Genomic DNA, 26,795 nt, shown 5'->3' with positions numbered 1-26,795 from the left:
CCATCTATGTCTGTCTGTCTCTGTTGGTCTGTCTGCCCCTGTTGGTCTGTCTGTCTGTCTGTGCCTGTCTGTCACTGTGTGTCTGTCTCTGTGTGTATGTTTGTGTCTGTCTGTCTGTTTGTGTCTGTCTGTCTGTCTCTGTGTGTCTGTTTGTGCCTTTCTGTCTCTGTGTGTCTGTCTCTGTGTGTCTGTCTCTGTGTGTCTGTTTGTGTCTGTCTGTTTGTGTCTGTCTCTGTGTGTCTGTGACTGTCTGTCTCTTGTCGGTCTGTCTCTGCATAGGATGCCTAACGCAGCCTGTCAGTGTGTCTCTACCAGTGCTCTGTCTTCATGGTTTATCAGTAACCAAGGTCAGTCCATTTGTCTTAATGTGTATCTCCTGTGTACTCCCCTAGGCCCATGGATTCCTCCCAATCTGTCTCCCTAACTCACTTTTTCTCCCCCCTTTGTCCTTCTTTCTCTCACCCTTCTTCACTCATTCATCTCTTTCGGCCTTTGTCTCTCTCCCCTCATCCTCTATCCTCCACTTCCCCATTCAAATCCAGAAGCTGTTAACTAAAGAGGGCTTTATTTCAATGAACATGATTTTTGTGTTGCAGCATATTGCATTTCAGAAATAATGTTTTTTCAACTTTTTAGTAGTGTTATTGATCTGTTCAACAGGTAGGTTACAATCTCCCCTGGCAACCAGCACATCGCCACGTCAATACATCATGAGACAGAAAGATCATAAGACAACTGACTACTGGCACCTGACTACTGACACCTGACTACTGACACCTGACTACTGACACCTGACTACTGACACCTGACTACTGACACCTGAGTAAAATACACAACATGTAATCATCACAGTATTACACCAAGTCAAAACAGGCCTGGGTTCAGTGAACAGACAACCACCAGACCTGGGTTCAATAAATAGACCACTACCAGATCTCATTTCAGTGAATAGACCACTACCAAACCTGGGTTCAGTAAATAGACCACTACCAGATCTCGTTTCAGTGAATAGACCACTACCAAACCTGGGTTCAGTAAATAGACCACTACCAGATCTCGTTTCAGTAAATAGACCACTACCAAACCTGGGTTCAGTAAATAGACCACTACCAGACCTGGGTTCAGTGAATAGACCACTTCCAGACCTGGGTTCAGTGAATAGACCACTTCCAGACCTGGGTTCAGTGAATAGACCACTTCCAGACCTGGGTTCAGTGAATAGACCACTTCCAGACCTGGGTTCAGTGAATAGACCACTTCCAGACCTGGGTTCAGTGAATAGACCACTTCCAGACCTGGGTTCAGTGAATAGACCACTTCCAGACCTGGGTTCAGTGAATAGACCTCTACCAGACCTGGGCCGTCTGGCGGGCCACAAGGTAATGTATGTAGCTTTGGGATTATTCTATTGTTCCATTAAGCCAAGCAAGCTGTGTGTGCTTGTGTGAAACTTGAAAACTGGGTGCTGGGTCAGAACGAGGAGCTGGTTGAGACCAGATCCTCTCAGCACGCACCTTTTTACACTAAGCAACCACAACAGTTATTTTGGGCTCTCTGCCTGTCTTCCTCTCTGTATCTTTCTCTTACATACACACACACACACACACACACACAGAGACAACTCTTACTTTCTATCACACACATGATGTCTCTTTTTCACTTTCTCTTCCTCTCTCTTACCTCGTTTCTCTCCGAAGTACAGGGTCTGCTGGGCCGTGTTGGACCACTGCAGGGACGAGTTGTCGCTCTCTCCCACCCGGCACGTCAGGGTCACCGTGCCACCCACAGACACCGTCTCGTCCTGTGTGACCGGCTGCAAGAGGTCATCGTCTAGGCAACGCAGAGGGGAAAGGTCAGATGGAGATGTTCACTTCAAGTTCTGTCTGTCCGCCCTGTCCGTCCATCGGTCTGATTGTCCTTCTGTCAGTCTGGACAGGGGTATTTTCCAAGATGGCCCCCGATTACCAGTGCTCTGGTCAATAAGTAGCGAAGCGTAATAGTGCGGTTTGGTATGCAGGCAGACATGGACAGACAGCAGCTATGGAGACATGTGTGTCTGTCCAATAAATCAACAATAATTTGGACTTCTCAGACTTCCTGGAAGACTTCCACTGACTGCCTAAACAACACCCCACTCCTTACATACATTAGCGTGGCCTGACCCAGGGTCAGTTGTTCTGTGAGGACAGTGGTACCGTTTGGAACATAATCATAGAAGGAGAGGCTTGTGTTGGTCACTGAGTGAGAGAAGAGAATAGAATAGAGGAACCCTAAAGGAGAGAGAAGGAGCAGGGTGGGGGGAGGGTAAAGGAGAATGAGATTAAGAGGTCAAATTGGTGATGGACGGTAAATTTGCACAGTGTAAATTCTGTCTGTGGTCCGTACAGTGTTGATAGCGGTGTCATTTCTAGGCATGCATATGTATTTCAGGGTTGAACAAGCTCAAAAGAGACAGACAATATGGAAATGCGGGTCAGGACACAATGTGACCAGTGATAATTATGCTGTTCGGCGGTGAATTTTGAAATGCTAAAAAAAATCTAAATGAAGTTGATCTGGCACGGTCCTACATTACATCTCAAACAGCGTTTTCCTAATGGCTCATACGGCTCCGGTCAAAACTGACACACTCAACTGTAGGGAGTAAGGTAGGCTTTTAGGACACAGCCGTAATATAAATATAAGTAACATTGGCTGATCATGCAAATACACAGATACACTATATAAATGGAAAATGTATCTGCTTACGATATACTCAATTTAAGCCTATTTATTTAACCAAGGCAGCCTATTAAGAACACATTCATATTTACAATGACGGCCTGGCAAGAAGCACGGAGCCTCCCGTGGGGATGAGGGCTGGGATGAGGGCTGGGATTAACATTAAAACAGTTAATTAATGTACCCACGGACGAGCCAGACGGACGCCAAAGGAACAACACAGCACCACCGTAGACCTGTCTGTATGTGTATGGGTCAAAGGTCGGCTCGTCCGTCTCCACTGCGTCAGACGTCTCCGGTTGGGGTCACATGATACATGGTGTCAAGGGTCTTCATGGCCCATGAAGAGCCCCATCATATCGCCGGGAAGTTGGTCTAATACCGCTGATGTGTGGGGCTGCATCTGTCCCAACGAATGCTCACACCCTCTAATGTCTCCTGTTTGCTCATGTTTCTGGACATAAAACAGCCCTTAATTACAGAGAAGGCTTAACTAGACCAGAAATTTGCATTCCTGCATCCCAAAAGGGCTCCCTTTTCCCTTTAGTGCACTAATTTTGACTAGGGCTCTGGTCAAATATAGTGCTACTGGTAGGGACACATCCCGAGCATCAGACAGGCCTGGAAGCGAGCTGCTCACCTTTGTAAATATGGCATTTATAAATAGTCTAATTGGAACAGAAATTGTCAGCAGTGTAGTTTCGAATTCACAGTCTAGTGCTATCACATATCATTCTTTGCACCAGTGCTGATATATATATATATATATATATATATATATATATATATGTTTTTTTATTTTCTTCTTGAAGAACATCTGTGTGTTCTAAAGTGTTCAGCAGCGGAACTCCAATGGAGACATGAAAGGGGAAATGAATGCAGGAAGTGTCAGCAAGAGCATCCGTATGACAAGCTAACTCAAACTAACTGGAAAAAACCGAGATGTTAGTACATCCAAACAACATTACACGCTTTTACCTATTCCTTTAGTATTGCTGTCAAAAACTCCCAAGCCTCCCTACCCTGGAAGAAAGATGCTCTTTTTTTTCTCAGTGAGCAAGACTACAACCGGGTTGCATCCCAATAATCTCCCCTTTCTATCTCAGAAAGTATACACTTGTTCGCTTCCCTTCATGATTTTGAAAGGAAATTACTAGTGTCTGGAAATTCCCTGTAGTCTAGTCCATGCCTAGATCAATACGGTGCTTTTACATTTGTGGGAAGTAGTGAACAACTGAGTGCACACTTCAGGAATAGAAGATTATAGGGACTCAACCACCGCTTTCTATCAATGGCTTCCTTTGAGGCCAAGCTCTGCTTTCTCTCTCTCTTACTTCAATTCAAAAGGTTTTACTGGCATGGAAGGTATTACCAGTTACCTAAGTTAACATACAGACAGGTATCAAGTCACTGACAATACACATAGATAATAGTAGGAAAATGTAAAATTCTCACATAAGAATTGTCAGGACAATTCGGTAAACATGAATGACGACTATATTTAAATAATGAGATAGACATGTAACAACGTTACTGTCCCGGTGGGTTGTTCCACCGACTGGCAGGAGTGTGACAGAAAGCTATATTGCAGCTAATATAGCACAAAAGGTTTGCACCCCCCCCCCCCCCACACACACACACACACACACCTCTCTCTGTGTTCCTCTCTATTTCTAACTTCAATGAGCAGACAACTTTTTCTATTCCTGGCTGCCATTGAGATTTTGCAAGCACTGCAGGCAGACAGCCCCTGACCCAGCATCATAAATCGTACCCTATTCACTACTTCTGACCAGGGAATAGGATGCACTCGAACGGGAGCACTCTGTTCTGCCTCCTCTGGCCATCATACCTGTACAAGGAGAGAGCCCACATCTGAAAACCAATGTTTCTGAATAATATCTTATATAAGACAACTCTGCCCCCCCTCCCCAACACCACTGACTGGGCTGATAACTTCTTTATTGAGGAGAAGTGTTCTTCAACTACTGCAACTACTTGTTTTCTGACCTAGCTATCCCAATGTGAATGCACTGTGGATAAGTTAAGCTAAATGACCAAATGTCATTGGTACAAATTAGTCGTCGCTTGTGTTTGTGGTTGAGTGCTTGCCACAGTGTGCCTGGATTTGTGTCTTCTCTAAGGGCACCTAGGGCTAATTCCTGTGGATGATCATGAGATTTTCCTCTTTTTAGCATAAATGCTTCAGTGAAGTGGTTGTCTGTTCCATCACATCGGTTATCAAACCAACCACGATGGACTCAGACAAGCGCTGAACAATCTGTAGCAGTTAGCTTGACAATCTGGAACCTGGTTGTTTCTACGGCTGAAGGAAGGAACAGCTGTATCAAAATGCAACATGTATTATATATGTGTTCCTGAACAGAAGCCCAACCTGTCTGTCTCCAGGAGCTGTACTGACTATGGTGAGTGTTCCAATGACATGAAAGGAGAGATTTATCCTTGGTAGACAGGAGTTAAATGCTGTTGCTCTCCTCTCCTATCTGCCCCAAACACCCACATAGCTGTGAGTTTGAGGAAGACACGGGTATTTAAAGAAGCACAATTTACACTTACTCAACACAGTGTGAACACAGTGAGAACCAAGAGGGAAGAGAGAGAGGCAGACTGAGAGAGGGCTGGAGAAAGAGAGCCAGCAGGAGAGAAACAGACAGAGACACAGAGAGGCACAGGGAGAGAGACAGAGAGAGACAGAGAGAGATAGAGGTCAGGCTTCAGGCTCAGAGATAAAGGAGGGAAACTTAATAAACACTGTCCCTAGAACAGACAGTGAAAAATATCCCTTTCATTTCTCAATTTTCATTTTCACCTCTTTTCTCCTTCCATCTGTCTCTGCATCTTTTTTCACCTTCCTCCATCTGTCTTTCTCTCCTCATATTTTCCCTTCAGTCCTCTTTCACCTTTCCACCTTTCTGTCAAATCTCTTTGACCAGCCCTAGACCATCGCCACGTTTTTATTTTATTTTACTGTCTGTCGGTCTCTCCTTCCATATAAAATGCATTTCTCCAGCAATAATATTCACCATAAGGCAAACTCTCAAAGCCGAATCTTCATGCTGTAAGTGGGTGATTTGCCAATTATCACAGCACAGAAAAGAGCATGCACAGGATAAGACAGAGAAGACCAGCTCCAGTCTAAATGATACCATCCATGACAAAGTCATCTGTCATGCTTCTACTGATGCTTCCATTTGGGTGGGAAATACAGCTCAACGATGTGGCCGTGACAACTTCTTCATACCTAACCCAGAACATAGAAGTCCTTCCTCCAGTTTCTACTCCCATTCACATTCTGCTGTTAAACTCTACCCTTTACACCCTCTAGCCACCCTATCTTCTACCCTTTACCCCTTCTACCCTTTACACCACTACCCTTTACCCCTTCTACCCTTTACACCACTAACCTTTACCCCTTCTACCCTTTACACCACTACCCTTTACCCCTTCTACCCTTTACACCACTACCCTTTACACCACTACCCTTTACACCACTACCCTTTACCCCTTCTACCCTTTAACCCTTCTACCCTTTACCCCTTCTACCCTTTACCCCTTCTACCCTTTAGACCAGACCTGGGCAAGATAAGACCCCGGGGCAGATCCGGCCCGTTGAGTCATTCTATCCGGGCTGCGATACATCCAAAACTTTTAAAATATATATTTTTTTAAACTGACGTGGTCCGCAGATTAAGTTACTTTATTTAGTGTTGCATATTTATTCATTTTTTTAATTAAAAGTCCTCTGGCACTCCCATTAATAAGTACAGCGTATCATACTGTCTGTTTAAAATACCTTTAAGTTGAAACAAGGTATTTGCGTTGCTATGATTTGTAGGTACCAGCACCACAATCCACCCGCCAAAGTTATCATTTGTACATACTATACGCAATTGATGGCTGGCGATCTTTGGAAATGAGCCTAAGAAAATTTGATAACGAAAGCAGGGTATTTAAAAAACTATTGACAGGAAAATATTTATTTGCAGATGTCGCAGGTAAAGCTACTTGCTAAATATGCTAAGCTAACGTCACAGTTTTTAAAGAGTACAATTTGCAGAGGCACTTCCAGAGCAAGCATGCAGCGAAATACAAAAAACTGTCAACCGATGCTATGCTGATGAACATCTTGCAGCAGTACCGCACACTGCTTCAACAGTACCGCACACTGATTCAACAGAACTGCACACTGCTTCAACAGTACCGCACACTGCTTCAACAGAAATGACTCCTGACTTCACCTCACTTGTCAACGCCCATACGAGGCTCTCCTGTTCAGATTATCCCTAAAAGTAGATTTCTTGGGTCTGGGCTGTTGGAATCGCTGTCGTTAAAAGCACGTAGTACAAAAAATATACTGTATGAAGTTAGATGACGGCAATTATACCAACATTTGCTTTGAGTGAAACTCTTCAGAAGTGATTTAATAGACTTATGTCCGCCCTAATAACTATTATGCCTATAAAACTGTTATACACTATATCTTATGTAATGTAGCTTACTCTATTGAGTTGAAAGTTAACTTTAAGGCAAATATGTGCTGCAACATTTCTGTTGAGTAATTACCCTAACAGTTGTTAACAGAAAATAATAAAAGAAAACATTGTTAAAGTAAATTAAGTTAAATTATGAAAACTGTGTCCATCCATCCATCCATCATCTTCCGCTTATCCGGGGCCGGGTCGCGGGGGCAGCAGTCTAAGCAGGGATGCCCAGACTTCCCTCTCCCCAGACACTTCCTCTAGCTCTTCCGGGGGGACACCGAGGCGTTCCCAGGCCAGCCGGGAGACATAGTCCCTCCAGCGTGTCCTAGGTCTTCCCCGGGGTCTCCTCCCGGTGGGATGGGACCGGAACACCTTCCCAGGAAGGCGTTCCGGAGGCATCCGAAACAGATGGCCAAGCCACCTCAGCTGACCCCTCTCGATGTGGTGGAGCAGCGGCTCTACTCTGAGCTCCTCCCGGGTGACCAAGCTTCTCACCCTGTCTCTAAGGGATCGCCCAGCCACCCTGCGGAGAAAGCTAATTTCGGCCGCCTGTATCCGGGATCTTGTCCTTTCGGTCATGATCTAAAGCTCATGACCATAGGTGAGAGTAGGAACGTAGATTGACCGGTAAATCGAGAGCTTCGCCTTGCGGCTCAGCTCTTTCTTCACCACGACAGACCGATACATCGACTGCATTACTGCAGAAGCTGCACCGATCCATCTGTCAATCTCCCGTTCCATCCTTCCCTCACTCGTGAACAAGACCCCTAGATACTTAAACTCCTCCACTTGAGGCAGGCACTCTCCACCTGAAAACCGTGTTGCATGGAAAATAAATATGCATAAATATAATATGCAAGTTAACAGACTTAGCTATGTTGTGTGTTTTTTAGGCATGTTGGTTAAAAAAGTAATCTGGCCCACGATGCTCTCTGGCATTTTCAGTGTGGCCCCCCAGTGAAAAATATTGCCCATCCCTGCTTTAGACCCTCTACCCTTTACACCCTCCACCCTTAAGACCCTCCACCCTTTACACCCTCCACCCTTTACACCCTCCACCCTTAAGACCCTCCACCCTTAAGACCCTCCACCCTTTAGACCCCCCAGCCTTTACACCCTCCACCCTTAAGACCCTCCACCCTTTACACCCTCCACCCTTAAGACCCTCCACCCTTTACACCCTCCACCCTTTACACCCACCACCCTTAAGACCCTCCACCCTTTACACCCTCCACCCTTTACACCCTCCACCCTTTAGACCCCCCAGCCTTTACACCCTCCACCCTTAAGACCCTCCACCCTTTACACCCTCCACCCTTTAGACCCTCCACCCTTTACACCCTCCACCCTTAAGACCCTCCACCCTTAAGACCCTCCACCCTTTAGACCCCCCAGCCTTTACACCCTCAATCCTTTAGACCCCCCAGCCTTTACACCCTCTATCCTTTAGACCCCCCAGCCTTTACACCCTCTATCCTTTAGACCCCCCAGCCTTTACACCCTCTATCCTTTACACCTATGTTTTACACCTCTATTCTCTTTCCTTTACACACTAACCCTTTACACATCTACCCTTCACAACCTCTACTCTCTACCCTTAACACACACTACCCTTTACACACACTACCCTTTACACACACTACCCTTTACACTCTCTACCCTTTACACCCACTACCCTTTAGACCCTCCACACTTTAGACCTCTACTGTTTACCCCCTTTACCATATACAACCCCTTACAACCCTATACTGTTTACACCCTGTATGCCCTCTAACCTTTACAACCCTACCATTTTTACACGTTTTACCCTTTACACCCTGTACCCTTTATAACACGGGTATTTAACTCATTTTTGACAAGGGCCAGAGCCTTTTGGTTTTCTGTTTTTCCGCATGATTATTTGCACCCACATGGTGTTCCCGAACTAAAGTCACTGATCAGGGGCTTGGAATGAAAAGATGGAGTGGAGTGGAGGGCAGGAGTTGAATACCCCTGCATTAAAACCTCTACCCCATACCACCTTTTTCTATTCCTTGTGTGCACTCCTTCATTCCTCCACTCTTTCTAGTCCTCCACTAAACGTCCTTTTATTCTTCTGCTCCTCTGTCACCATTTTTCATTTCTACAAAATACTTGAAAGTATGACAAAATCCAGAGTAGAAGGCCCGTCTGTAGTAGAAAATAGACTTGATTCATCTTGTTGATTTACTGCATAAGAGAGATTTAAGGTTTAAAATAAAACATTCTGGAGTTGGTCCATCTGGATACTCTATCTGATCCGGGAATTGATGTTATATTCTTAAAGAATCAATAGCTATATATCATTATTTAGCTGTAGCCAACCAGAAATAAAGGCACAAGTCACAGGTTTTTGATTTAATGTGGTTTGGACACTGTTCTTACGTTATTCCCAGGCCCGGCATCAACACACTTTAGAAAAATGGTTCCAAATCACCTTCTTTGCAGAGGGATAGGATACTAATAACTGTTTGGATCTGAAGTGTTCTATTTAAAAACAGAAAATGTCTTGGAAGAAGGTTATTTGATAGGGAAAAGGGGTTCTACAGAGAATCGTATCTAATATATATATATATATATATAATATAATATATAATATCATATAAATATATATTAAGTATTTGATACACTGCCGATTTTGCAGGTTTTCCTACTTGCAAAGCATGTCTGTAATTTTTATCATAGGTACACTTCAACTGTAAATCCAGAAAATCACATTTTAGGATTTTTTTTGAATTAATTTGCATTTTATTGCATGACATAAGTATTTGATCACCTACCAACCAGTAAGAATTCCGGCTCTGACAGACCTGTTAGTTTTCTTTAAGAAGCCCTCCTGTTCTCCACTCATTACCTGTATTAACTGCACCTGTCTGAACTTGTTACCTGTATAAAAGACACCTTTCCACACATTCAATCAAGCAGACTCCAACCTCTCCACAATGGCAAAGACCAGAGAGCTATGTAAGGACATCAGGGATAAAATTGCAGACCTGCACAAGGCTGGGATGGGCTACAGGACAATAGGCAAGCAGCTTGGTGAGAAGGCAACAACTGTTGGCGCAATTATTAGAAAATGGAAGAAGTTCAAGATGACGGTCAATCTCCCTCGGTCTGGGGCTCCATGCAAGATCTCACCTTGTGGGGCATCAATGATCATGAGGAAGGTGAGGGATCAGCCCAGAACTACACGGCAGGACCTGGTCAATGACCTGAAGAGAGCTGGGACCACAGTCTCAAAGAAAACCATTAGTAACACACTACCCCGTCATGGATTAAAAGTTCACCCTGCTCAAGCCAGCGCATGTCCAGGCCCATCTGAAGTTTGCGAATGACCATCTGAATGATCCAGAGGAGGAATGGGAGAAGGTCATGTGGTCTGATGAGACAAAAATAGAGCTTTTTGGTCTAAACTCCATTCGCCGTGTTTGGAGGAAGAAGAAGGAGGAGTACAACCCCAAGAACACCATCCCAACCGTGAAGCATGGAGGTGGAAACATCATTATTAGGGGATTCTTTTCTGCAAAGGGGACAGGACGACTGCACCGTATTGAGGGGAGGATGGATGGGGCCATGTATCGTGAGATCTTGGCCAACAACCTAAATAGGCAAAGGCATAAGGTAGGCAAGGTAGCCAGAGATGTTTATCCACAAACATACATCAGGATCAGAGATGTACACTGAACAAAATTATTAACGCAACACTTTTGTTTTTGCCCACATTTATCATGAACTGAACTCAAAGATCTAAGACTCTCTCTATGTATACAAAATGACTATTTCTCTCAAATATTGTTCACAAATCTGTCTAAATCTGTGTTAGTGAGCACTTCTCCTTTGCCGAGATAATCCATCCACCTCATATCAAGATGCTGATTAGACAGCATGATTATTGCACAGGTGTGCCTTAGGCTGGCCACAATAAAAGGCCACTCTAAAATGTGCAGTTTCACTGTATTGGGGGGCTCCGGGGGGTCTGAAAACCAGTCAGTATCTGGAGTGACCCCCATTTGCCTCACGCAGTGCAACACCTCCTTCGCATAGAGTTGATCAGGTTGTTGATTGTGGCCTGTGGAATGTTGGTCCACTCCTCTTCAATGGCTGTGTGAAGTGGCTGGATATTGGCAGGACCTGGAACACGCTGTCGTATACGCAGATCCAGAGCTTCCCAAACATGCTCAATGGGTGACTCATGTCCGGTGAGTTTGCTGGCCATTCAAGAACTGGGATGTTTTCAGCTTCCAGGAATTGTGTACAGATCCTTGCAACATGGGGCTGTGCATTATCATGCTGCATCATGAGGTGATGGTTGTGGATGAATGGCACAACAATGGGCCTCAGGATTTCGTCATGTTATCTCAAAATGCCATCAATAAAATGCACCCGTGTTCGTTGTCCATAACACACGCCTGCCCATACCATAACCCCACCGCCACCATGGGCCACTCGATCCACAATGTTGACATCAGCAAACCGTTCACCCACACAACGCCATACACGCTGTCTGCCATCTGCCCTGTACAGTTAAAACCGGGATTCATCCATGAAGAGAACACCTCTCCAAAGTGCCAGACGCCATTGAATGTGAGCATTTGCCCACTCAAGTCAGTTACGACGACGAACTGCAGTCAGGTCAAGACCCTGATGAGGACGACGAGCATGCAGATGAGCTTCCCTGAGCCGGTTCTGACAGTTTGTGCAGAAATTCTTTGGTTCTGCAAACCGATTGTTGCAGCAGCTGTCTGGGTGGTCTCAGACGATCTTGGAGGTGAAGATGCTGGATGTGAAGGTCCTGGGCTGGTGTGGTTACACGTGATCTGCGGTTGTGACTCCGGTTGGATGTACTGCCAAATTCTCTGAAACGGCTTTGGAGACAGCTTATGGTAGAGACTCTGCAACAGCTCTGGTGGACATTCCTGCAGTCAGCATGTCGATTGCACACTCCCTCAAAACTTGCGACATCTGTGCCATTGTGCTGTGTGATGAAACTGCACATTTTAGAGTGGCCTTTTATTGTGGCCAGCCTAAGGCACACCTGTGCAATAATCATGCTGTCTAATCAGCATCTTGATATGCCACACCTGTGAGCTGGATGGATTAAGTTAAGGATAGCAACAACATAAAATAACTTACTCCGGGATGCAGGCCTTTTTTCCCAATCTTCCTGTTTGTGTTCTTTTGCCCATTTTAATCTTTTCTTTTTGTGAGATATGGCTTTTTATTTGCAACTCTGCCTGCATCACAGACTCACCTCTTCACTGTTGATGTTGAGACTGGTGTTTTGCGGGTACTATTTAATTTGTGTGCTAAGTTGTGCTAACAGAATTGCAAAAGGGTTTTCTAGTATCAATTAGCCTTTTAAAATGATAAACTTGCATTAGCAAACACAAAGTGCCATGGTAACACAGGACTGATGGTTGTTGATAATTGGCCACTGTACGCCTATGTAGATATTTCAGAGATGTTTCTAGGATCACAATACATTCGGGGCATAGCCCCCAACCCCCCCCCCCCCCCTTTTTTTTTTTAAAGATGTTCTTTTAAAAAGTATGTTTTGCATGTACATGGTCTGGTTAATTTCACATTATAAAAAGACAAAGTTCTCTAAACAAATCCCACCTGTTAGTGGTTAGATTTACTAGTCCCATTTCTGAGATATTTGTTTCCGATTAAATGACGGAGAATCCAAGTACAACATTTTCCGAAACATCTGCTGGGGTCTTAGGAGAGGTTCAGGAACCCCGATATAGATTATAAAATTGATCTTTGTAGAACCCATCATAGCATGTTCTGGGCAGAAGCCGTCATATAGGGAGGTAGAACCATGTACAAGGTGTTCTTTGTCTTTTGAAGAAGTCCTAGGTAGAGTGGATCCACCTCAGTCCTGGGAAACTGTACGCGGGTCCCACCTTACCTCCTATCACAAACAAACGGATTCTCTCTGTGCATCTCCCAATCCTTTTCATTCCTCCAACCGCTGTGGTCGGCCGTTCCTGTAGCTACAGCCCCCGCATCGCCACCCCGCGCCCTCTCTGTGCCTGTCAAACATTGTTAGCTCACAGCCCAGCCCCCCTGAGTCTCAAGCAGTATGGCGCCAAGCGACCCCACCCAGCAACAAGCTCAAGTGTGAGAAAACAGGCAAAATGAAGGAGAGAAGGGAGATTAGAAGGAGGAGAGAGGGACGGAGAGAAATGGAGAGGGAGAGAGAGAGGAGGAAGATCTTAATGCCTTGGCAAATATACTTGCAGTTCCTGCCAATAAACCACTTACCGAAATAAGAAGTAAATTACTTTGAGGCCGTCATTATGAGATCACTGTATCAGTCAAAGGCTACTTCTCAAAAGACCCAATCACAAAACTGTAGTGGCCTCTCTATCACTATCACTTTGCCTGTCTATATGTCTGGATTGGTCTCTCTCTCTCTCTGGGTCTACATCTGTCTTAAATCAATTCTGTGAATATGTCATCATAATTATGACACTCAGTATATACTATATAGGTTTACTGCATTTACGATATTCAGTATATAATATGGGTACTTATATTATTATAGTATACTGTGTATATACTCTAGCGGTATAAATATACATATTAATATATATATATATATATATATATATATATATATATATATATTGTTATTGTTATTATTATATACAGTATATAATATAGGTGTGTATATATATAATAACAATACTATTAATTACAATACTATCTGTTACATTGTCAGTAACTCTAGACTGATATGTGAATGGAAGTGAATGGTGCTAAAGAGGAGAAACCTACAGTGGAGAAGCACACCTTATATAACCACAATGAACATGGTGGAGGACCAAAACGTAATAACCATGTGTATTGTGAAGTGGGGGGGAACCATACCTTATATCCATGCGTAAAGTGAAGGGAATAGGTGGAGCAGGACAGACCGAAAGAGGGAAAGGTGGGGATAGGTCAGCAGAAGTGGCAAGGGTGAAGGGGGGAGATATGCTGCAAATTAAATCATTTGAAACAAAAGGGAATCGTTGCCAGGCAACCAACATGAACATGGTTACCAGGGCAACCAGAGTGACCTGAAGCTTGACCTCAGTGACAGTAGCCCCGGCCCTCTGTCATTCAGACCCATACACAACAATATGGTCTGGCATGACTGGTCTGGAAACTTTCCAAACTACATAGTCACAAACAACATGGGATCACACTGTAATATGCCCGGGACCCCTATCAATCGCTGTTCCTACAAGAGTTCTATATGTAGGCTAATTACATCGTTATGTGCGGTTGTTTACTAATAAATATGTTTAAATTAATAACATTGTGTAATGAATGAATGTTTGACACATTAAATTAATCCCAGGCATCTACAGGCCGAGCTTAACCAAACAACTGTAAAGCAGATACAGAGACAAAACTGAGGCAATGTCAACATTGAAGATGAGGATTTTTCTGTATCAGTAGTTATGTCAGCATCCAGAATACAAAGAGACCACTGACAGGATATCGGAGGCCATTTGTCACTGAACTCATATAAATCAAATGACAATGAAATGAAAATCCTTTTTTAATGTCAATTTAGGACAGGACAGACTCTAATGACCCCTCAGGGGAAGATTTTCATAGACACACTACGGCTCCCGAACAACAAAACACAGCTCATTATACAGACGGTATGATACACAATAGGTACACAGTAGCAGATAGGCTGTGTCATTTACATTGTACATCTTTTCAGTTGTGTTTGTAATGTGCCACTGACAATACTGCTCTGTATTGGGGTCTGACATCGTGCAGACAGAGCCTTGTAAGGCTCCCGAGTCTCGCTGTTCAAATACATGATGCACAAAAGCCCCGGAAACACCACAGAGGCACTGAAAGTGGGCATCGGAATGTGTGTGTGTGTGTGAGAGTGAGTGTGTGTGTGTGTGTTCGTGTAATGACCCCCATGTTTCACAGAGATGTACCTCTAATGAACTCAACCTTTATGTTCCCCACTGTCCGTCAGACCCAATCAACTGAGTGGAGATCAATTGGTGGAACATGAGGGGCAGCCAGGGCAACAGTGGCCTCAGACAGGGACAGTAGAACAATGGAAGATGGTCCGTGTCTTTCTCTCTCGTTTTCATTCACATTCAAGCAAAACGTAAGCGACGGCCTCGGCAGAAACGCCAGTCATTGCTACGTCGCTAACGAACAACCAACGTGGCTGTGTAACCAATTAGTGAGTCAGTCCTGTTCTTAACCACCACCCTGGCCCCAGCCTGAATAGCAGGGTTTACTTTACATGTGCCATCTGTTGACCCAGTTGGGATGAAAAACACACAGCCGCTGCTCTCTAAACATGTAGATACAGTGAAACACACACACACGCTCCCATTCATTCATACCCTTACTCATCTCACCACAGAATATTATTTTATATCAGGAACCATGTGTTTATGGAGGAAAGTAAGGGGGCTGGTTCTTTGCTTCCTTAGAAAAAGGTTGAAGTCATCATTCTTTCTCTCTCACTCACACACACACACACACACACACACTACCTCTTTCATTTATCTCATCTCTCCCTACTCCGTCTCTCTCCGCTCTATCTCTCTCATCTCTCTCTGGCCTCTCTCTTTGTTTCTCTCTGTCTCTCTCTCCCTCTCCTTCCTCTGCAGTGGGAGCATTCCCCAGAGTCTGACAACAGGAGACTATTACACTCACAGACGGAATCTTGGTCTTCCAATATCTCTCTGTCTCTCCCCGGCTCCATATCCCCCGTTTCGCTTCATCCACTCGGACTCAACAGTCTCCTCTTCTCCTCCACTCATCCCCTACTCCGCTGCTCTCCGTTTCTCTGTCTTTCATTGTCTCTTCTCTCATCCTTTTTCCTCCCCCTTCTTGTTTGCGCTACCTCTCTCCTCTGTCTTCTACCCCTCCTCCTCCTTTCTTTTCTTCAGTCAATATAATTGGCATCGCAGGAGCACTCCCTGCAGAGTATGCTAAAACAGCAGCACACAAACACAGAGAGAGCAGACCCTGGCCGCGGCAATCAGCTAACCACAACCAGAACAAACCAGTCCAGCACAGCACACCCAGAACAGAGCAAGCTTCACACAGAGAGAGACCACCACTCACTCACAGAATCATGTCTAAAAGTCATTGTATATGGCGTCAAACCAAGGTTTTGAGAGAATACTGGCCTAGTATACAAACCACACAACGCCACTAGTTCAACAGCACTCCACAGCAAAAAGGCGTTCACCTAAACAACCCGTCTTAAATAACCACAGAGCACATATTCAGTAAGTCACCCACGAGGACAGATCTAAGATCAGGGTTTTCCTGTCAAAGTGACTTTGTTCAAGATGATCTAAAAGGCCTAACTGTTTCTACATCAGCCCCCACACCCCACCCCCCAAAACAAACAAAAAAACAGAGCCTACAACCCATTAAAACGAAGCAAACGCTGTCCAGAAACGTCAAACACCAAAAATCTTGATCCCGACTTAAATCGATAAAACTATCACTGCTATCACAGCCCCAGATGAGAATCCAGAGAAAAGCCAAGTCAGGTAATAAAGACTGAAATGTCAAAACATTCCAAAACAACATCGGTAGCAGGAGCAGTACACCGTAGCCTCACACAACCATTCCTGAGACCGGGCTGTCAGCTATAGGCCCCAAGTAGACAGGAGACAACATCACAAGGATTACAAAGACTATAGAACAAACAAGCACCCACAGACTGCTGAGAACAACATGAACACAGCTTTGAAGACTGAAAAGTGCAACATGAATAAATCACAATATTGTTTTTAAAATATTAATTGGAGGCAGAGAGAAAAAAAGGAATGTATCACTGATAAACCATCTGCCTTCCTTTCATCAAAAACATCTGCCCAAAGTAGGAATAGTTTGTGGTATGATGGCATCGTGCTTGTCTTTCAGTAAACTGATAACATTCAGTATATGGTTCATACCACTGATACAAGCCAAGGAGATCAGCAAGGCCTGGGCAAATACATCAATGAACTGCAGATGGGAATAGGCTATTCTTTTAATATGCCTTAAGTGCCTGTATGTTTGTCTGTTGTGATTGAGAGAGTGAGTGTGTGTGTGTGTGTGTGTGTGATTGAGTGAGTGTCAAAACAAGTGCACTCACAGCGAGAAAAATGAAATAGACCAATTGGCTCTGTAATTGAAGATAAAGACTAGGAGTCAGAGTATCCATTGTCTAGAAGACCAATCAAATTACACTTGACATGCTGAAATGGACCTCTTCAAAAAAGGGAGGTTGCACCTCTCATTGCACCAGTCAGTGTAATAAGAGAGTGAATGTGGTATTGACTCGTCTCTTAAAGGAGTGTGTCCGAATTGTAGAAAGAAAATATACGGAAAGGAGAGATAAGTTGGTCTCATTCCAAGGAGGATCTAGCCTGTATGGCTGTTAATAAAGTATTTGATTAATTCTCACTGTGTCATTTTCTCTGACTGGGTTTTCCGCCTCTGACAGAGAGAGTCTGAAGAGCTTTTTAATTACATTGCACTTCGAGCTGCATCCCAAATGGCAGCCTTTTCCCTGTTTAATGACGTTTACTACCTTTGACCACGGTGTGCGTACTTTAGAGGGAACAGGGCACCATTTGGAACAAATACTTGGTCTGTAGGAAACGAAGCGTCCTAGGACATCAGTTTATTAAATAAAACGGACAAGCAAGCACTTTGGTAAATGTTACTTATCAAACGCCCCAGTGTTGTGCACACAGAGACGGACGCACTGCTAACGCCTTCCAGCCAACAGAACAGCAGCTGGAATCACATGAGGATTTCTGTTTGAACAAAGAAAATTAAATGGAGGGCCTGCTTCAAATAAGAATGTGTGTGAGTATTAATGTAACAGTCTCTTTCCCTGTACATATACAACACACGCATTGGTGGAATAATGAGCAGATTAAACCATAGACCAAGAGAGAGAAAACTACAGGGATGGAAAGACAGAGAACTAGAGTAATGGAGAGAGAGAGGGCCAGAGGGATGGATAGAAAGAGATTTAGAGGAAGGGAGAGAGAGAGAGAGAATTAGAAGGATGGAGAGAAAAGTAGAGGGATGGAGAGCGAATTAGATGGGTGTAGGGAAAGAGAGAGAGAGGAGGCAAGATAGAGAGACTCTGTGTTTGCCTTTGCGTGTGCGAGCGAAGAGGATTTCTAACAGTGTGCCTAGTAGGCTGTGAGAGTGAATGATGCTTGTGTTTTGCGTCTTTGAGTGTCTGCTTGGGCGTGTGTAGTAGATTCTCACGCAGGGATAAGAGGCTTATAGAAAGACCATATTCTTTTCTAAGTAAATCTCATTAATTTTAATTAGCTGTATATTTTGTGTGTACACCTGGAATGGATGTAATACCATGTACTGTGTATAAAGCTAGCAAGGAGAGCAGGTGAGACGAGCACAGAGATCCTATTAGATGGCATTAACACACAATGACATTCCACAATGTACACTTTTGAATGGTGCTATTCTCCAGTGGAAGAAATAGATGGAGGTTCAATTGCTTTATTGGCATGAGGTAGAAATTTATATTTTCAAGCATACTTGAAAATCTATACACAAAATAATTAATCGTGATTAATACCTTAATCTTCTGTAGTAAATTTTTGAGAGTGTTTTAGAAATGTGCCACTAAATTAAAGAACTCTGTTTCAATAGCAGTGAATTATATTTTTTTCAGAACCAATTAGGAACTTCCTATGACATCACACATGAATGGACTGCATGCTCAATACACATGAAATGTAAATGCTAATGTATAGAGAAAACCAGAGATATATATTAAGTAGTAATGATTATTAGGACAGATATCATTCTGTCATTCTTCTTGATATACTGTGCACATGGCTGGTCTTTAATGGAATGAACTGGCCACTGGCCTCAGAGTTGTTTGGGAGACAGAGAACCAGAGAACCGGGTATCAGCCTTGTATCAGGGAGGCTCTGGTCTGTACAAATAATGACGTGTGTAGAATGTAGAATTAGACACAGTTTACATACTCGGCTGTGACTGTTTTTCATTGTATTTCGTACGCGTGAGAATTAAGGCCTGATGGGCTGTTTCCTACTAAACATTATGCTTTGGGTTTTCACTTAGGCGTCATTGTGTTTTAATTTATTCTCTTAATTATTATTTTTTACTTATCCGACGTCACAAACAGCATTCAGCTCAATTAGCAGTTTCCACGGGGACACCGCTGCAGAAGAGTTGCTAGCTAAACCCACGTTAGTCCGGGTTAGTCCAGGGTAAAAGCCTGAGGTAGTCTGTGATAGCAAAGAGGTCTGTTCATCGGAGAGGGGTTGCCTGTCTGGTGGTAAAGGTTCCATCGATGGTGACTGTACTGGACATACGTTTGTGTTTGTCTATATGTCACGTGTCCGTAGTATGCAGAACAACATTAAAAAAGCTTATCTATGCTTCTGCGTTCGTATGCCTAAATGTTCCGTCCTTGTATGTGATGTGTTTTTCAATGTTTGTGATGACTAAGAGGTAGTGATTGTTGTGGGGGTAGTGCTGAGGAAGAATGTTATCAGTAAACCTATCGATAAGCAGTCGTCTGGAGAACCTGATTCTTTTTGGGGTTTGGCCCGAGTTAGTGGATAGTGGAAATTGATGAATGTGTGTAACATTCATGGTGAGATTTGTAAAAAATGTATTCCCAGGTCAAAATAAAGATTAGTACAGGATCTCTACGATGTGTTGGTGTCATTGTCGTAATAGGAGTGTTTAAGACATGCTAATTCCAGGGAGAGGGTGAATATGACATCTGGTAGGTTTGGCTATTCACATATGAAAGTGTCATACGATGACATTTATTATAGGAGTTGTGCCCAGTCTAGTTGGTGAAGAAACGAATTAGGTAGAAATTGTGGCCTATGGAGAAGTCCTATAATATTTGTCATATCAGTTGTGCCCACAGTAAAATACAATACGTGAAAGATTGGCAGTAACAGTCAGGTTGAACATGAATAGTTCAGTCCATCACCTACTATGTTGAAGCCGACTGTCACATTAATAACACTGACAAGAGTAATATGTTGCTCATCTACAATAGGATGTTTGAATAAAACATGTTGTTAGGGAATTATACAAAATAAAATAAATATTAGTATAAATTATAAGCTTTAGAATATGTAAAGGCACATGTATCCCCAGTAAAAGAATCTCCTTACATATTAACTAAATAAAGGATTTGACCATACTGACTGTATAAGAATTGTGTAACAACAAGTGTATCGCCTGATTAGAGCAGGCCAGACAGTTGCGTAGTGTTGTAAAAGCGGGAGTACACTGTTAATAAAGAACACAGCACGGTTAATTGTTGTAGAGACCACAGTACATTATCTGTGATGTGAGCAGAGTATATTATCTGTGATGAACGCAGCTCAGTTCACAGCTACACTCAGTGCTGCAGGGCCGGCTATAATATTGTTGATCCTATTCCAGAACAAACATCAAGAGATAAAAAACAAGAACATTGAGCAGAGCCTTATGTTATATCTTACTGTTAATTCTGTGGGAACGTTAACACTTAGAAAATTCGAGGGCCGGTGGTGCAAGCTCAATAGTGTTGATCAATATGAAAGACCCTTTTCTAAAGATTGCATAGCCCTTTATTTGGGGGGGGGGGGGGTAAATTATACAGAAATTTAGACAGAGACTGTGAGTGTTTCACCTGGGTAGGCTGTGTGTCATCTACATCCAGTTTATGTATTCTTATCCAACATGAGAACTGAACATTTTATCTGTTGATATTCCCCCAGAGTGGCCATTACCTTACCATTACCTTAATGTTAAATCAGTTCAACCCAACATTTATTAGGTTAGGCAGATAGAAAACGTACTAAGATTTCCTCAAGTTGTATACAGTAGCAACGATTTTCTATTCCCCTCAGTGATGAGTGATTGGTTTCCAGAGGACATAGGTTTGCTAGGGCATGAAAAGGGGTGGAAGAACTTTCTTACCTGAAATATAGAAAAATTAAGTGGTGTAGGAGTTTTAGGTCTATTACAGTCAACTCGAATCAAACATTTTGGAGGAATCTAGTTAGGTGACAGGGAAATATAAAGCATGATAGGGTGATTTATTCTTGCAGTTCCCAATATTTCATTCAGAATGCTTTTTTGATTTGTTCCTAAATGACCCACCCTGGAATTGCTTCCATGACCAGCTGGGTCAGGCGATTTTTTTTGTTTCAGATAGGCCCTAATAGAAAACAACTGCTCTCAGCAAGAGACCAGAGCTTCATTTCAGAACACTCTATACATTTTCATTAACAGCGCAGTGGGTAAGGCCGAGTACGATGTTTGTGGCCTCAGAAATAATAATTATTTTGTGATTAATAAATAATTATTCATCACAAAAATAAACATTTTTTGTGATTGAACCAATTTTGACCTAATTTTGAGTTAGGGCCCATGATTGGACTGTATGCACAACAATACACATGTAAATGCACATGTAATTACAGACAGTCAGAGGTATATACACTCACCTAAAGGATTAATAGGAACACCATACTAATACTGCGTTTGACCCCCTTTCGCCTTCAGAACTGCCTTAATTCTACGTGGCAATGATTCAACAAGGTGCTGAAAGCATTCTTTAGAAATGTTGGCCCATATTGATAGGATAGCATCTTGCAGTTGATGGAGATTTGTGGGATGCACATCCAGGGCACGAAGCTCCCGTTCCACCATATCCCAAAGATGCTCTATTGGGTTAAGATCTGGTGACTGTGGGGGCCATTTCAGTACAGTGAACTCATTGTCATGTTCAAGAAACCAATTTGAAATGATTTGAGCTTTGTGACATGGTGCATTATCCTGCTGGAAGTAGCCATCAGAGGATGGGTACATGGTGGTCATAAAGGGATGGACATGGTCAGAAACAATGCTCAGGTAGGCCGTGGCATTTAAACGATGCCCAATTGGCACTAAGGGGCCTAAAGTGTGCCAAGAAAACATCCCCCACACCATTACACCACCATCAGCCTGCACAATGGTAACAAGACATGATGGATCCATGTTCTCATTCTGTTTACGCCAAATTCTGACTCTACCATCTGAATGTCTCAACAGAAATTGAGACTCATCAGACCAGGCAACATTCTTCCAGTCTTCAACTGTTCATTTTTGGTGAGCTTGTGCATATTGTAGCCTCTTTTTCCTATTTGTAGTGGAGATGAGTGGTACCCGGTGGGGTCTTCTGCTGTTGTAGCCCATCCGCCTCAAGGTTGTGCGTGTTGTGGCTTCACAAATGCTTTGCTGCATACCTCGGTTGTAACGAGTGGTTATTTCAGTCAAAGTTGCTCATCTATCAGCTTGAATCAGTCGGCCCATTCTCCTCTGACCTCTAGCATCAACAAGGCATTTTTGCCCACAGGACTGCCGCATAGGTGAGTGTATATATTAGTACTGATTATTAGGACAGATATAATTCTGTAATTCTTCTTGACATACTCTGTAGGCGGCTGGCCTTTTGTGGAATGAACTGTCCACTGACCTGAGAGTTGTTTGGGACACAGAGAACCAGAGAGAGAACAGGGTATTGGCCTTTTATCAGGGAGGCTCTGGTCTGTAAAAATAATGACGTGTGTAGAATGATTAGACACCGTTTATATACTCGGCTGCGACTGTTTTTCATTGTCTGTATTTCGTATGCGTGACAATTAAGGCGCAATTTAATTAAAGATGTCTGTAGAATGATTTGTTTCTGACATCTAGGGTAAAAAGTGGTTAGAATGGTGATCTGCAAACAATGGCTTTCCTGATGGATGGTTGGCCAGTTGGAGAAAAGGGTCAGGGGGCAGCCTTCACTGAGTTTCTGGAGGGGGACGGGGAAGGGAGATATTCCCAATTTCTGAAAACTTGGAACAGCACATCCTGTGTACTTACAAATTTATACTAACATGCTGGAAGGATTCAGAGACAAGTAGACCAGATTCACAACATGTCTACTATTCATAGCTACATAGAAAAAAAGTAGCTGTGAATGGATCCAGATATCTCTGGCACAAGTCAAGCACCAAAAAACAGTCAAAGTTACTGTTACGATAAAGTGTCACTAACGCGCTCCACACAGCCCCCGCTCAGTAGAATAACTGTCTGTAGATGGTTCTGAGGCTCAAAAAAGTAAAATGCGTTAGCGGCGATGAAAAAATGAAGTTAAGCTATTTAACTGAATCGCACACATTAACGACATAACTTCGGCAGTCCTAACAACAGTGCATTGTACAATAAAAATAACATTGGTATGAGACGGGCAGGTTTGCTGTTCGGTCATAAACTGTCACTAATATTGTGGCAGGCAGCAATATAGTGCACTGCTAATCTATAGCTCTTCCTCCAAAAGGATGTCTCTTTCGCTCTCTCTCTCTCTCTCTCTCTCTCTCTCTCTCTCTCTCTCTCTCTCACACTCTTTCTCTCAGTAATCAGCTTATCCTCTGTGTGTCCAGGCCTCTCTGTCTGTGTTCCTCCTCTTTGTTTTAGATTCATTCAGCACAGAGATTAGAAACGCCTATTTGGCTCTTTTGTATTTAGCGGTGGAGATACACCGCTGAGTTCCACCACACAGTGCCGGCAGTGCTGCTGCAGTCTCCAACATGCCCCTGACTGGGTTACAACATAGTAAACAGACCTCCAGACTCTCACCAGAGATGATCAGCGATGATGTAAACTACACACCCACGGTACTGAGGAGCTCTATAGCTAGGCATCCAGACAGTCAACAGAGATTCGCATTAATGAAGAAAACTTAACGTGAACCAACGTAGACAGACGTATGCTAGGAGAAACATGAACGGGAAGTAAACAAACTATTTGAAAGGAAAAATGGAACACAGGTTTACACCCGTTATATTTAGGATTTAAATAAAATGTTCAAGGTTTTCAATGGCCTTCAAAAAAAAAAAAAAAAAAAAAAAAAAGGAATATAAATATGTTAAAGCAAACATTGATGTCCTCACCAGGGAAGGAAATAGCTGAGTTCGTTAGGCCATACAACGATGCTTTCATCAGAACAGCACCGCCAAACAGTGACGAGGAACACAACCACGCATTCATAGCACAGGGGACGCACACCGGGGAGCCCCTCACAGGGACACGCTTCAATCAATACAAACACTGTGCTGGGGTCCACAATCCAGCCATGCTACCCCACCATCTGAAGAAACAGCCTCACTGAAGCACAACAAACAGTGATTGGTTCAGATGAAGTAATGGCGCCCTATTACCAATATACTGTGGTAATTCACCACAGCTCCAGTGCACTATATTGAGAATAGGCAGCCATTTGGTACATGGAGTCTGGTCTAAAGTGACACACTAGATAGAGAATAGGCAGCTATTTGGTACATGGACTCTGGTCTAAAGTGACGCACTATATTGAGAATAGGGTGCCGTTTAGGACTTTAATGCAGTATTGTATACAGTTTGGGCTTAAGATAAAGACACATCTCATTCTGCGTCGTTCCAGCCATGCTCCAGTGACTGGACACTTGGATGATATATCCCAAACAGCAATCAATAAAAAAAGCCATAGGGGAATTCCACCGCTCCTCACTGGCATAATCAATGGAAACCCTGCCCGAAAGCACCCCGACTCTGCCTGCTGCACAATGATGCGGGTGGTGAAAAGAGCTACTGATGAATCTCCAGTGATCCAGTGTTTCTCTCATCAAAACGCCTTTCTGAGCACTCGGCCAGCTCACAGCTGACAGTTCTGCTAACACGGCTGGATTTTCTCCTTCCTGTAGATGACATGGCCCTGCCTCCCGCACACTTACAAGTCTGCTCCCTTCCAGGGTCGATCTCAACCAAAACCGCTAGAGTCCTCAACGTTGTAGTAGTAAGACAGATTTCTTTACGTGATGTAATCTGTGATAGACAGAGCGGGGTCTGATGGGACTGATGGGATCTGACCCGGATATATAGGTCTAACGACGTCTTCTTGCTGTTTCCAACCAAAAGCCTCTCGGGCCAGATGTTACTGAAGCAAGTGCCTGTAATTTTATCACCTTTTAACTATTTTCACACCAGGCCCTAGTGCTGAGCTTGGCTGTGAGTCTCACCTACCAGGCTGACTTTCATACCTATGTGAGTCTGTCCTTAACACGTCGGCGTCAGAGCTGGATCTACGTAGATGATGACACCCTTGTAATGTCCCGAATGACAGCCTATTTCTAGATACTACATGGGACGCTACTATTGACAAAAGGCCTCTAAGAGCCCATAGGGCTCCAGTTAATTTTGTGTGCAGAAATGAGATACCATTCAGGATGTAGAAAAGGAGATTATAACACTGCTTACGTTATGGCTCAATGGAAATTATCCACTATCTACACATCTGTCTGTTTACTGTCATTGTGTTCAATGGAACTTAATCAATCATCATCCCACAATTAATCAACCGTCGCGATAATGAGATAGGAGTTATAATTAGGGTATTTCATTTGCCTAACAATCCAGCGCAAATAGAGAGGAGTGTTAATCAAAGGGTGTGTCTTAAATGACAACCTGTTTTTTTTTATAGTGCACTAAGAAGTGTACTAAAGCACATAAAGCGGAGGTGCCATTTGGGATGAGGACAAAGTGTGATTTATCATGGGAACAGACAGGCAGGTGAAGTTACTGTAACTGTAACAGGTCAGTTAATCAGCTCGTCAGACTAATGGAAAATCAGCCCAGCCAGCCGCTCTGACCCTCTGCCTCTCTCTCACCACTCTTCCCTTCTCTCTTTTCCTTTGTCTTTCTCACCCATCTCTCTCCCTCCATCTCTCTCACCCATCTCTCTCCCTCCATCTCTCTCTCTGTCTCAACAGCTCTCCATTCAGTAGGACTACATCCTGTTTTTCCACTCTTGACTACTCCCCCGTCAACAGAAGTGGTAACGGCCTCTTAAATCCAGAGTGTGGAGACGACGGGAGGAGAATCGGGACACAAGACAACTAAGAGTCAATGTTCATGTCTTCTGTGTCCACATACTTTTTTTGTTATATGAGAAGGAAAAAACGGATCCTGTCAGTAACTGCTCTGACACACACATACACACTGACCAGGGTTCGGAAACTAGTAGCTTTGGGCATGCCAGTGGGTTTAACAGGAGGTGTGTAGTAGAAGCTTAGGCTGGTTATTAATGTCACAGCCAGTAATTCCCTCCAGCTTTTTTGTAGTCCAGCTTGTTAATGAGTCTGTGCTTATCAATTAGCATTGTTAATATGGTAGCGGAAGGGCCTCCCTACCTTCTTCCCTCCTGGCCATTCACTACAGTACAGGAGTCCATACATTTGAGAGGCAGCTAGTGACATGTTTCACCCACCTGCCCTGACCTTCCATGCCAGTCCCACCCTGGTCTGCCTTGACCTTCCATGCCAGTCCCACCCTGGTCTGCCTTGACCTTCCATGCCAGTCCCACCCTGGTTTGCCCTGACCTTCCATGCCAGTCCCACCCTGGTCTGCCCTGACCTTCCCGGTCGTGGTTTGTTCTGGTCTGGTGTTGTATGGTGTGACACACAGGTCATTGTCACTGTCTGA

At 43.6% G+C, this 26,795-nt stretch overlaps 1 protein-coding gene across 3 annotated transcripts in view; it reads right to left on the bottom strand.

The window, feature by feature from the left end:
* The window catches only part of cadm3 (cell adhesion molecule 3), a 52,824-nt gene that overhangs the window by 16,574 nt on the left and 9,455 nt on the right, over window positions 1–26,795 (bottom strand). For 2 of the 3 annotated variants that reach the window (XM_010894547.3, XM_010894548.3), the window contains exon 3: window positions 1,681–1,830. In XM_010894547.3, coding sequence (XP_010892849.1) covers window positions 1,681–1,830 — 150 coding nt within the window. Of the gene's footprint in view, window positions 1–1,680; window positions 1,831–15,938; window positions 16,053–26,795 lie in introns of those variants that run through there. The other variant, XM_029116933.2, reaches the window with a different exon arrangement.

The sequence above is a fragment of the Esox lucius genome, chromosome 3 (genome assembly GCF_011004845.1).
Source record: "Esox lucius isolate fEsoLuc1 chromosome 3, fEsoLuc1.pri, whole genome shotgun sequence".
In the NCBI taxonomy this organism is placed as follows: domain Eukaryota; kingdom Metazoa; phylum Chordata; class Actinopteri; order Esociformes; family Esocidae; genus Esox; species Esox lucius.
The sequence above is the reverse complement of the archived record's forward strand: the minus strand, read 5'-3'. Positions and strand labels throughout refer to the sequence as shown.